The 13212-nt window shown below is 39.5% G+C and overlaps 1 protein-coding gene across 15 annotated transcripts in view; it reads right to left on the bottom strand.

The window, feature by feature from the left end:
* Positions 1-13189, bottom strand: part of AP3S1 (adaptor related protein complex 3 subunit sigma 1) — a 142529-nt gene extending 129340 nt beyond the window's left edge. For 9 of the 15 annotated variants that reach the window (XR_012330819.1, XR_012330820.1, XR_012330822.1 and 6 more), the window contains exon 1: positions 12870-13189. Coding sequence is in view for 7 of the 15 variants with exons in the window: in XM_073802415.1 (XP_073658516.1) it covers positions 12870-13163 (294 nt within the window). In the remaining 8 variants the exon portion in view is untranslated. The remainder of the gene's footprint in view (positions 1-12869) is intronic. The other 6 variants (XR_012330823.1, XM_073802417.1, XM_073802414.1 and 3 more) reach the window with 6 other exon arrangements.
* Positions 13190-13212: the final 23 nt, after the last annotated feature.

The following is a 13212-nucleotide window of genomic DNA, read 5'->3' as shown; positions in this document are numbered from 1 at the left end:
TAAGCCCGTGAGCCACAACTACTGAAGCCTGCGTGCCTAGAGCCTGTGCTCCGCAACAAAAGAAGCCACCACAATGAGAAGCCCGTGCACCGCAATGAAGAGTAGCCCCTGCTCGCCGCAACTAGAGAAAGCCCGCAAGCAGCAACGAAGACCCAATACAGCCAATAAAAGAAAAAAAAAATGCATTCTTCACTCCACTGAATGTTGGAATATCAAGAATTACCAAGATGAAAGAGAAAGTTTCTTTTCCCAAAGAGCTTAAAGCAAGAAATAAAATGAATATAGCTACTTAATATTTTTATTTCATGTTCTATATCTTGCCTTTTTTATATTTCAAAAAAGAAATACATGTCTTTATAATAAAAGGGGGCAATCCCTGACATAAGAACAGCACAAATAATATACTATAAGAAGGGGAACAAATGATTTTCAGCAGCAAGATTATTTTCAAAGAAAAGTGACAGATATCTAGGAACGGCCTTAAAGAACAGATAGAATTCAGAAATGCAGAGAAGAGGGAATGTGAAGTTACATGATATTGGAGGCAGAAGGAAAAGTTTGGGCCAAAGCATGGAATCAAGAAAGTGAGCAGCATATATGAGGAATAATAATTAGTTAATTTTGCAAAAGGAAGAGGACTGTCTTTTTCCTAAAAGGAAGAGAAGTTTGAAAACTAAGCCTCAGAGCACTCCAACATTTAGGAATCATGAAGAAGAGAAGGCCCCAGCAAAGAAAATTCAGTGGGTTTTTTTTGCCAGACCTCTCCCAAGTAGGAAGTCTGGCTGAAGACTTGATATATGTGAGTAGGCTTCACTTTAGCCAGAGTGTATAAAGAACAAACAGTCATCATGGGGCTACCCTTAAATCCCAAACAACAAGCAGGGAAGAGGGCACCTGCAACAAATTATATTAACACGTGCCCAGATATTTCATTAAATTTCTTTGAACTCTCTGGCATTTTCCCCCACAATGTATAAAACTCTGTTAAAAATACTTAGCACAAGAAAGAAAGCACTCAATAAATGACAGCTATTATTAATACTCTAAAATTAACATCTACCATACTAAAATGTTTCCCACTTTCAGTGGCAAAAACCTTATTATTTAATTTAAATAACAAACAGCTGAGAAGGTGATAGACTGAGAGTTTGAAATATTTAAAGAGAGAGCCTGAACGGTGGTGGAAGCTGAAAGGTCTGAAAACTCAAAAACAAAGTAAAATTTGGGGAGGAAAGTTGGAGTAAGGTATCTAGACAATTCAATGGGAAAAGAATAGTCTTTTCCACAAATGGTGCTAGGAAAACTGAATAGCCACATACATAAAAATAACATTAATCCCTAGCTCACACCCTGCACAAAACTTACTCAAAAAGGATCACAGACCTAAGTGTAAGAAAACTACAAAACTCTTGGAAGGAATTATAGGTACTAACCTATATGACCTTGGATTCGACAAATCTTTCTTAGATGTGCAAAAAAACACAGGCAAAGGAAAAAATACATAAATTGGACGACATCAAAATTAAAAACCTTTGCATTGCAAATGATATCAGCAGGAAAGTGAAAACAACAAAACAGGAAGAAATATTTACAAATCATACATCTGTAAGGTACTTGCATCCAGAGTATATGAAGAACTCTTACAAACTCGATAACAAAAAGACATATAACCCAACTTAAAAATGAGCTAAGGATTTGAAAAGACTTCTCCAAAGATATGCAAACAGTCAATAAGCACATGAAAAGATGCTCACTGTCAGTGTCATTAGGAAAATACAAACCAAAATCACAATGAGATACCATTTGACATTCACCAGGATGGCTAGAATCAAAAAGACATATAATAAAATAACAAGAGTTAATTAGGGACTTCCCTGGTGGTGCAGTGGTGAAGACTCCGTGCTCCCAATGCAGGGGGCCTGGGTTCAATCCTTGGTCAGGGAACTAGATCCCACATGCATGCTGCAACTAAGGAGCCCGTGAGCTGCAACTAAGCAGCTGGCAAGCCACAACCAAGGAGCCGGTAAACTGCAACTAAGGAGTCCACCTGCTGCAATAAAGACCTGGCACAACCAAATAAATAAACAAATATTTTTTTAAAAAAAGAGTTAATGAGGATATGGAGAAATTAGAACCTTCATACATTGCTGATGGGAATGTAAAATGGAATAGACAGTCTGGAGAACAGTCTGGTAGTTCTTTAAACAATTAATAAACAAAGTTACTGTATGACCTAGCAATTCCATTCCTAGATACACACCCAAAAGATGTGAAAATATATGTTCACAGAAAAATTTGTACATGAATGTTCACAGCAGCACTATTCATAGTAGCCAAAAATTAGAAACAATTCAAACATCCATCAACTGATAAAGGGATAAACAAATGTGGTATATCTATACAATGGAATATTACTTGGCCATAAAGAAGAATGCAGTACTGATATGTGCTGTGACATGAGGGAATCTTGAAAGCATCATGCTGAGTGAAAAGCAGCCAACCACAAAAGACTACATATTTCATGATTTCATTTATATGAAATGTCTAGAATAGGCAAATCTAAAGACACAGAAAATAGATCAGTGGTTGCCAGGGGCTGGGGGGAGTACAGATTGGGGAGTGACTATTAATGGGTATGAGGTTTCATTTGGTTTGATGAAAATGTTCTAAACTTAGATTATGGTGATAGTTGCACAACCATGATTACCAAAAACAAAATCATTGAATTGTACACTTTCAATGGGTGAATTTTATAGTATGTGAATTATAAATTATATCTTAAAGTTTTTTTTAAATGTTAGGTGATTCTTTAAAATAAAAAAAAAAAAGCTGGGCAAGTTTTTTAGCTTTCTCCTTAAAACATCTCTCAATGAAACTCTTCTCTGGAAGAATCTTGAAGGACTTTGTATTTTGTAATAAGAAGGAAGTTCATTCCAAAACAAGGTCTACAATTCATTTTGAGGAAATAGAGTATCTGAGAACAATCTCTGGAATGTTCTACAGTCCCTAAGTTACATAATTTTCCAACTAAGGATAGGAATTAGAAAGAAGTAGTAATAATAAAAGTAATAATAATAAAAGTAGTAATCAAAGTTATTATTTATTTAGGTAAAGTATTGAGTCTTTATTATGCATCAGATTTTATAAGTATTTTCTTATTCAATCTTCATTTAAAAAAACATTTTTCAAAACAAAAGTCCACAGTAGAAGTCTAGTTAAATAAATTATGATACACTATACAACAAACTATTATGTGGTCATTAAAAAATTATTTTCTGGATATAACACCAAAAGCACAGGAGAAAAAAAAAAAAGGTAAGTTGGACCTCACCAAAATTAAAACCTTTTGTGCATCAAAGGACACTATCCTTTGAAAACAGATACCATTCCTTGGGTGAAAAAGCAAACCACTGATTGGGAGAAAATATTTGCAAATCATATATCTGATAAGGGATTGATATCCAGAATGTATAAAGGACAGCTCAACAACAAAAAATCAAACAGCCAGATTATAAAGTGGGCAAAGTACTTAAACAGACATTTCTCCAAAGAAGCTATACAAATGATCAGTAAACACATGAGAAGATGCTCAATGTTACTAGTCAGTAGAGAAATGTATCCTATGACCCGTGTTCATAGCAGCATTATTCACAAGAGCCAGAAAGTGGAAGCAACCCAAGGATCCACTAACAGATAAATGGATAAACAATGTGTGGCACATACATATATACAATGGAATATTATTCAGCCTTAAAAAGGAATGAAATTTTGACACATTCGACAACATAGTTAAACTTTTGACACATTCGACAACATAGTTAAACTTTTGAAGACATCATACTAAGTGAAATAAGCCAGTCATAAAAGGACAAACATTGTATAATTCCTCTTTCATGAGATTCCTAGAGTAGTCAAATTCATTGAGACAGAAAGGAGAATGGTGGTTACCAGTGGCTGGGAGAAGGGGAGAATGGGGAGTTAAGTGTTTAACAGTGTACAAAGTTTCAAGTGGGGAAGATGAAAAAGTTCTGAAGATGGAGGGTTAGTGATGGTTACACAACACTGAGAATTTACTTAATGCCACAGAGCTATATATACTACCTAAAATGGTAAATTTCACATTACATATATTTTAGCACCATAAAAATATTATTTTGTAACAATCACACTAAGATATATTGATGACAGGAAATGGAAGAATATATGTGTGGTGGGATACACTAGCAATCTTCCCCACTTAATTAGACAGCACATAGTAATCAAAACAATTCAGTGGGTCTGACACACAGATAAAGAGCCCTCTCCTTCTGGGTAACAAAGGGAACAGCTTTGATTTGATTTGACAGTTACTGATTCTTGAATTACAAGGCTCGAAGCAAGGCAGGACAGATGTAGATGCTTCGCACAATATTAGAGGTGGTTTAGTGGCTTCACATAAATTTTGCTCATCTATAATCAAGGCTGTGAGGTGTCTGGGAAAAATAAATACTTTTTTTCTTGAGTTGTATTACTTCACAGGTTACTTAGGAAACGAAACCAGCTTGACCACTGGTCTCATCAGTATAGAGGTTACACAGAATTGAGCACTCACTTTTACCTTCATTCACTGGGTTAGCTCTCCTACCTCTCCAAACCAGGTAGAGAAGAAAATAATTGAGCAGAGTCTCATTACTGAGCATCATTGACTCTCCTGCAGAGGCCAGAGGCATTGTTCAATTGTGCAAAATACAAGTAGGATTCAAGGAGAAATACCACTTCTTGTGGAGAGCATGTTAGGGATGATGTCATCAGACTGAAAGATTCGAAGAGACTGTGTGATTTGGCATATGGGCATGATCTGTCCCTGTCTTTCTCTCTGACTTCATCTCTTGCCACTCCTGCCTGTGATCACTCAACTTGCCTTCTTGCTATTCCTCAACACAAATTTCAGACCCATGTGAGGGATCCTGAACCTCTTTCTGCCTGAAACATTCTTTTCTCAGCTGTTCTCAAACACTCCCTCACTTCATTCAGTTCTCTTCTCAAATGTCAGGTTTTTAAAGAGGCTTTCCTTGATGATTTTATTTAAGATAGCCTCTCCTCCATCATTCTCTAGCCCCCTACACTGTTTCATTTTTTTTATAGACTAATCACAGTTGTTACATAATTCGTTTGTTGCCTATTTCCTATCACTAGAATGTAAACTCATAGGGCAGGAAGGACATCAGTCTTACTCATTACAATATTAGCAGTGCTTAGAACAGGGGCATACAAACAACAAATAGATATCTGTTGAAGGAATATGGGCAGAGGAAGAGAGCATAGAGAGTGCAATGGACAGGTCAGATAGTATCCAAAAAGGCCACTCCTACTTTCAAAGGACTAAGTCCATATGTGCCTCCCCTTGGAGACTTAAGAACTTAACACCTGATGGCTAGTATACCGGCCTTTACTCCTCCTACACTGCAGTATTCTTGAGCGTTGCTTGATCCTTCAGTAAATAAAGTTGTTTATCCATATTGCAGTTCAAAGGATTTGGTAAGAGGAAGGCTCATAGGGCTGAATGTGTAATTTATCCTAATTTGAGAGTTTTACACAACAAGAAACTGGAAGGGGACTGGCTCCTCGAGGTGGTCTACAACTCAGGATCACCTCGGCTTAGCAGCAGCAATGAAGAAATCCATACCCCAAAAAGCATAAGGACAACTGCAAGTGTTAAAGGATGAATTCTTTGACTTTATAACAAAAATGAGCAAATATTGCCCTTTGGGATCAAAAAAGGGAAGGGCCCTGATACACTCAGGTTACTTACAGAAGTTAAACTATGTGGGGAAAAAAAAAAAGATATACACAGAGAAAAAAATACATGCAAATTATTAAAGTGCAATTAACATACACTATTGTATTTTTAAACATTTAACAATAGAACAGCCAGACATTAACCAGGTATTTGGTTATCTTAAAGCCACAAATGTTCCATAAATCCAACAACAGCTTCAATGCATTCTTTGTGTTAGTAATGTCTAAAAGGTATATACTCTTCATTGGAATATTCTGGAAGAAAAAATTTAAGAAAAAATAAACAAGAAATACACTATCAATAGTTATCAATGGGTGGTGAAATCAAGGATGTCCCTAGTGATCTTTTTTTTTCTTTGGCCACGCCATGTGGCATGCAGGATCTTAGTTCTCCAACCAGGGATCGAACCTGTGCCCCCTGCATTGGCAGTGCGGAGTCTTAACCACTGCACTGCCAGAGAAGTCCCCCAGTTAACTTAATACTTAAATATTTTCCATGTAATCACAATAAAGAAACTTATTTAAAAATTAAAACAATAAATAATTGAACAATCAACTTTACCAAAGAAACATAATACAGCCACGTTATACAAGACCTTTCTCAGTCCTGAAAGGCAGAGGAATGAACTATAACACTGTCCTATTTATAACCTTTTCCCCCAAACCAAAAAAAAAAATCACTGTAATCGTGAACATTTTATTTCTTCCTTTCAATACAATTTTCAACAGGTTTATTAAACTTAATTTTTTAAAGCAAGTTTTCAAGCATACTACCCAGAAAAATTGTGATTATATTTGAATTTTTCAATGATCCATTGGTGTAAGGAATACCTTGAACTAAGTAAGATCTTTTGTGGCACATGTTCAGAACCACGTATTATCAAGAACCATTCCTGAGAGTAACATCCTCAGAAGCAATCTAAAATTACAGAGGAAAAAACTACCTATTCAAAAGAAATAACGTGAGCTAATGAAGAGAGAATAGTGGACACTTCTTTGCCTACCCACATCCACTCTTCTCTTCCACCTTTCCAACAGAATACCAATTTTCTTCATGTTTCCACCCTCCTCAGCTGCAAGGGTGGATGGATCCCCATTCGTATAAGCTGTTACTGGTCTTGGGTAGAACTAATCAGGCTGAAGGGAAACACACAGCCCAGGATTACAGGAACAGATCACTCTCTCCTTGTGCATTTTATTGATTACAACTGATTTCAAGGAGGAAATCAGCCTTTGGACATCAATTTTTGTGAAGAGGAGGGCAGAGAAAGAGAAAGAAACTGGATCTATGATGAAGTCATTGATTTGCTGAATCAAATAATTTTGTAGTTTGTCTACTAGTCTGCACTTCCTATTCTGTATCCTAACAAAGTTCTTTTTAAGCAAATTTGAGTCAGGTTACATAAAACCCAACTTACTAGCCAAAAGCATCCTAACGCATATGGAAGGAAATCAAATCATTTTGAATTATCTTGTTAACAAAAGTCAAATACTATATGTTAATATGTGTTAATACCTTAATTAATACTTAGAACTGTTGACAACTACGTCTCCATCACAAAAATAAGTTTAAGTATCCCACTTGTCACGTTGTCTTAATAGCTGCCAAAAAAGACATCAGTAAACACCAATGCACCTTTCTTAAAGATTTTTTAAAAAGAAAAAAAGTTATACATACTTACACTTTATATTTTTTATGTAAATACATTCAAAAAAAAAGGAAAGAACAATCTGAGAGTTCCTTCTAGGGCTTGCATTTGGTTGACAAACAACTTAATAATCAGACATAGTTTATAAGAATATTGAGACAACTCGTGTATGTAAGAGTTTGAAAACTTTCTTGTTGCACTTTGTGTGTATGCTTATACATACACAATTTTTTATATGTGTAGACACAACTAAGACAATTAATATTAAAAAAACACTTTTACTTTATTACAGATATTCACCAAAGGATATGCCATGGTGCATTAATAACATGAGAATCATAACCCAAGAGCTTTTTTTTTCCTTGCTTGATGGCTATGTAAAAATATATCTGGTGGGGCTTCCCTGGTGGCGCAGTGGTTGAGAGTCCGCCTGCCGATGCAGGGGATGCGGGTTTGTGCCCAGGTCCGGGAGGATCCCACATGCCGCGGAGCAGCTGGGCCTGTGAGCCTTGGCCGCTGAGCCTGCGCGTGTGGAGCCTGTTTTCCGCAACGGGAGGGGCCACAGCAGTGAGAGGCCCGCGTACCGCCAATATATATATATATATATATATATATATATATATATCTGGCTTATGAAATATAAATCTCATTAGTCATTTATAGTAATACACAAATATTGCCAAGCAAATATAAAAACACTAAAGTTTACTGTTGCCAAGTTGCTATGGCTAAATATCAATTAAAGAAACAAACCAAGAAAAATATTTGAACTTCTGCAGTCATAGCTCAAGGATACAGAAGGTAAAAACAAAAGTGGATGCATTCTGATGTAAACTGATACAGCCACTATGGAGCACAGTATGGAGGTTCCTTAAAAAACTAAAAATAGAACTACCATATGACCCAGCAATCCCACTACTGGGCATATACCCTGAGAAAACCATAATTCAAAAAGAGTCATGTACCACAATGTTCATTGCCTCTCTATTTACAATAGCCAGGACATGGAAGCAACCTAATTGTCCATCAACCGATGAATGGATAAAGAAGATGTGGCACATACATACAATGGAATATTACTCAGCCATAAAAAGAAATGAAATTGAGTTATTTGTAGCGAGGTGGATGGACCTAGAGTCTGCCATACAGAGCGAAGTAAGTCAGAAAGAGAAAAACAAATACCATATGCTAACACATATATATGGAATCTAAGAAAAAAAAAAAGGTCATGAAGAACCTAGGGGCAAGATGGGAATAAAGACGCAGACCTACTAGAGAATGGACTTGAAGATATGGGGAGGGGGAAGGGTAAGCTGGGACAAAGTGAGAGAGTGGCATGGACATATATACACTACCAAATATAAAATAGATAGTTAGTGGGAAGCAGCCGCATAGCACACAGAAATCAGCTTGGTGCTTTGTGACCACCTAGAGGGGTGGGATAGGGAGGGTGGGAGGGAGGGAGATGCAAGAGGGAAGAGATATGGGGATATATGTGTATGTATAACTGATTCACTTTGTTGTAAAGCAGAAACTAACATACCATTGTAAAGCAATTATACTCCAATAAAGATGTTAAAAAAAAAAAAAAAAGTGGATGCATTCTGAGTCCACCCTTGAAATCTTAACGTCTGACTCTAGCAGAATGAATCAAAAACTTCAGTTTAGAAAAACTGGTGTGACTTCGTATGTCCCTCACATAACAGCAGGTTGGAGGCACAATCAAACCTAAAAATCTATTACAGCGGGAACTGGAAATATGGACTATTAAAGGGTAAAGATGAACATATAAATTGTTGTATCATGAGGGAGGATAAATAAGAAATGGAAATCCAATGCAGTAAGGGAAACTGGTTCGCAAATGGTTAAACAGTTTTCAAACTCCTCAGTGTCAAATCAATATTGTTGGACTCAAACCTCAGCATCCTATCAGAGTACAGAACTGGTACCCCAGCCACACACCTAGATATCCCTTAATAAATTAAACTAAAAACTGTCAATATTATTGGATATCTACTTCTTAAAGACTTCTTTCAACTAAAAACAAACAGTTGCAGTTACAGCTATTTCATCATTACTTCTGTCCTAAAGGCATGGATTCTTAAAACTTCTAGTTAATAAAGGACTGAATTTTAAGAGTTGGAAGGGGAACTTCTTGGTGGCACAGTTGCTAAGAATCCACCTGCCAATGCAGGGGACATGGGTTCGAGCCCTGGTCTGGGAGGATCCCACATGCCGCGGAGCAACTGAGCCCATGGACCACAACTACCGAGCCTGCGCTCTAGAGCCCGCGAGCCACAACTACTGAGCCTACACGCTGCAACTACTGAGCCCACACGTTGCAACTACTGAAGCCTGCGCGCCTAGAGCCCACACTCCTCAACAAGAGAAACCACCGCAATGAGAAGCCTGCACACAGCAACAAAGAGTAGCCCGAGCTCACCGCAACTAGAGAAAACCAGCGTGCAGCAATGAAGACAAACGCAGCCAAAAAAAAAGAGTTGGAAGGAACCTTAGGAAATCATTTCTAATCCACACTCCATCTCAAGCTAGGAAACTCTGATGGATGCATTTAGCAAAAATGTATGGAGTTCTTTATATTCAAGGCTGAATGTTGATTGCTGGGGGTAACACAAGTATATCTAAAACCTGATACCTTCCTTTAAGGAATCTATAGGATGCTCCAAGGAATTTTGGGATGTGAAATAGAATATTATACTATAATAAAGATAAAAATAAAATCCTAAGAACCAAGAGAAGTCTTTAGGCAAGATAAAAGGATTCAGTGGATGCTTAAGTGATGTTTGAGTTAAGCATGGAATCTAGACATTTGGCAGTGGAAGGGAAGGACATTCCAGGCAGTGAGAATAGAATAAACTCTGATGCCCTGTACATGCAGACTTCATTTCCAACTCCTCTTTCCTTACGTAGTCTGCTTTTGCCAGGCCAGTCATCTTGGCACCTATTCTTCCAATAAGACAGGTTCTTCAAACAGGCATTCCCTCCTCAGGGCCTTTGCATCTGCTGCTCCCTCTGCCTGGAAAGAACTTCCCCCAGATACCTGTAAGGCTGGCTTTCTCACCTCCTTCAAGTCTTTGCTCAAATATCATCTTCTCAGTGAAAACTTACCTGACTATCCTATTTTAAAGTGTCATCCTTGCATTCCCTATCACCCTTCCCTGCTCTATTTTTCCCACAGCACTTATTATTATCCGGCATGGTATATATTCTACTATTAGCTTTGTCTATGCCCCTGCTGAAAGAGCAGAAGTTATCTCTTTGTTCACCTCCAAATTTTAAAACACTGCCTGCACATGGTAGGCATGACATCAATATTTGCTGACAAACAAATGGAATAAAGAGTGAATAAATGAATTGACTGAATGAAAAAGATTTCTGCCCTCAAACAGGTTATGATCTATCAGAGAAAGCAAATATATAAATAAATAAATAATCTTAAATTATTCCTGAATGACAAAAATAAATACACAGTTAGCAAAACTCAATTTATAAAAGACCAGTAACAGTTCCTAGCATCCCCACTTCCACACGTCCAGCAACCACTAGATTCTTCTTTTTTACATCTCTTAGCTCCCTGCCCCCCCCAAAACACTGTCATGTAGCAATGACCATAAATGACACCAGAGCTGCCACTGCTGCAACAACTGTCTCTTCCCACATTAACCTTCACTGCTACCTACTGAGTAAGGTAAAAGATATTTCTGTTGCCATCGTTGGACAAGAGAAAGATGTATTCCTGGATTTCCAAATTCAATACATTTTTCTGTACGTGGTTAAATTCTACACTACAGAAGTAGTTACACTGATATTAAAGATTAGCCATGAAACCTTCTACTTTGATTAGTGCTTAGTTATTAAGTGGAGATATGGAAAAACACATTTTAAAATTGTTTCACCATTGGAACACACTGTTTCTACACTGCAAATGGATGGCACAGGCAAAATGGCTAAAAGAAAGATTCCTTCAATAAAGGCTAGCACAGTACTATATTTTAGGCAAATGGGTAGCAATGTAAAGTCAAGGGGATTTTTTCCACTCAGAAGAATCAACTAGAATTTTATCCTGGATGAAAGAATGATGTAGAATTCTTAGAGCATTAGTATTTAAATTATGCTACACTAAAACCAAACAGGAGTAGTAGAAAATATTCTTTATCGCCAGCAAAAGCAAAACTACTTAAGGAAATGAGGAATGAGCTCAAGATTTCTCACTTCAGCTAACACCTCCACAGACTGCATTATCATTTTAGGCAGTGACATTTCACATTTAATTTTTAACGGCAGGAATGATTTCCATCTGGGATTTATCTGCATAAAAGTGTTAGCCTTGGCACACTTTCAGTATTTAGCTGAAAGCTCATTTTTTGGCTCTAAGCAAAATTCCCAATACTACGCAATAGGTATTATCTCTACATTAATCCCACCACTGAGAGCCTAATATTGTGTTCTACATAGTGGTGAATTTTGCCCTCAGATAAGCACATCTGTCTGTAACCCTCCCTCAAACACTGATAAATTACTTACCTTCACTACCTTAAAATCTTCTGCATTTTTCAACAATATTTACACTTCTAAAAGAGTTTAACAGATATTACTATTCTTCGTAAGGAGAAAGAAAAACTATAAATTAGGACAAACTCCCTTACGTAGAAAAATGCCAAACCAGCCGCTGAAATGGTAACTTTCAGGTATAGCATCACAGTTCTAACTGGTCAAACTACAATCCTCGCCAGTTATTGCAGGAGTAGATAAATTGCAGCCACTGGGGGAAAAGCCACATAAAAACGTTAGGTCCTCACTTATCTTTTTCGTTAAAAAGGAGACACCTGAAAGTCACAGGGGCAGTAGATCCCGTAAGGCAACCTACTGGAGAGACTGTACTGAGCGTGCATGTCTCCAAACGCAGAAAACCAAAGTTCCTGCGTGACGACAGGATGGCAGCGAAAAACAGTAGCCCATCCGTCCACAGGAGAAGAGAAAGAAGTCCACCAGGAAAGGCTGGGAGTCACGGAGGTGGAGCTGCGAGACCTACCGGCTCCGCGCCGTTTCCCTCGGCTGCTAACAGAAGCCGCGGGCTGCAGATCGGCGAGAGCGCCGGGTGGGCTCGCGGGCGCAGGGGGGCTGCGGCTGACCGACTGGCTTCGGCCCCGCACCGGGAAGTCTCCAGGGCCTCGCCCGCGCAGCCGGGAAGCCACCCAGCCCACAGACAGGCGGAGGAGCCACCTGGGCAGAGCCACGTCGGAGGAAGGGAGCGCGGCGGGAGGTGGGCACCCGGCACACCCACCGGGAGGCTGACAGCCCGGAGCGCGAGACGGCCGGGGCGCGAGAAGGGCCGCGGCGCGCTTGAGGGGGTCGTCCTGAGGGCGCCGCCGGCCGCCAACGACTCCCCCTAGCCCGAATCGGCTGCAGCGGGGTACTCACGTAGGGCTGGTAGAACTTGGAGAGCCGCGGCTTCCCGTGGTTGTTAAAGATGAGGATCGCCTTGATCATGGCTGAGCCGGGCCGACCGGGTGGGAGCTGGGGGCCAGGGCGGGGGCGGGCGCGCGAGCCTCGCCTCGGGATCTCGCTGGCGATCCTTCCCCACCCGCCCCCTCCCGCACACGCGCGCGCGCGCGCGCCCCCCGGAGCTGCGGGGCAGGGCTTGGATAGGGCGGGGCCTGGGCGGGGTCGGCGCGGAGGGAAGCGGAAACAGCTCCAGGCCGGAGCTCGAAGCATAGGGGCGCTTGCGCTCCCGGAGGCTCACGGGGACGTTGCCTACCGACCT

This window comes from Tursiops truncatus, chromosome 3, assembly GCF_011762595.2.
Source record: "Tursiops truncatus isolate mTurTru1 chromosome 3, mTurTru1.mat.Y, whole genome shotgun sequence".
NCBI lineage: Eukaryota > Metazoa > Chordata > Mammalia > Artiodactyla > Delphinidae > Tursiops > Tursiops truncatus.
Note: the sequence above shows the minus strand (reverse complement) of the source record. Positions and strands in the feature narration are given on the sequence as shown.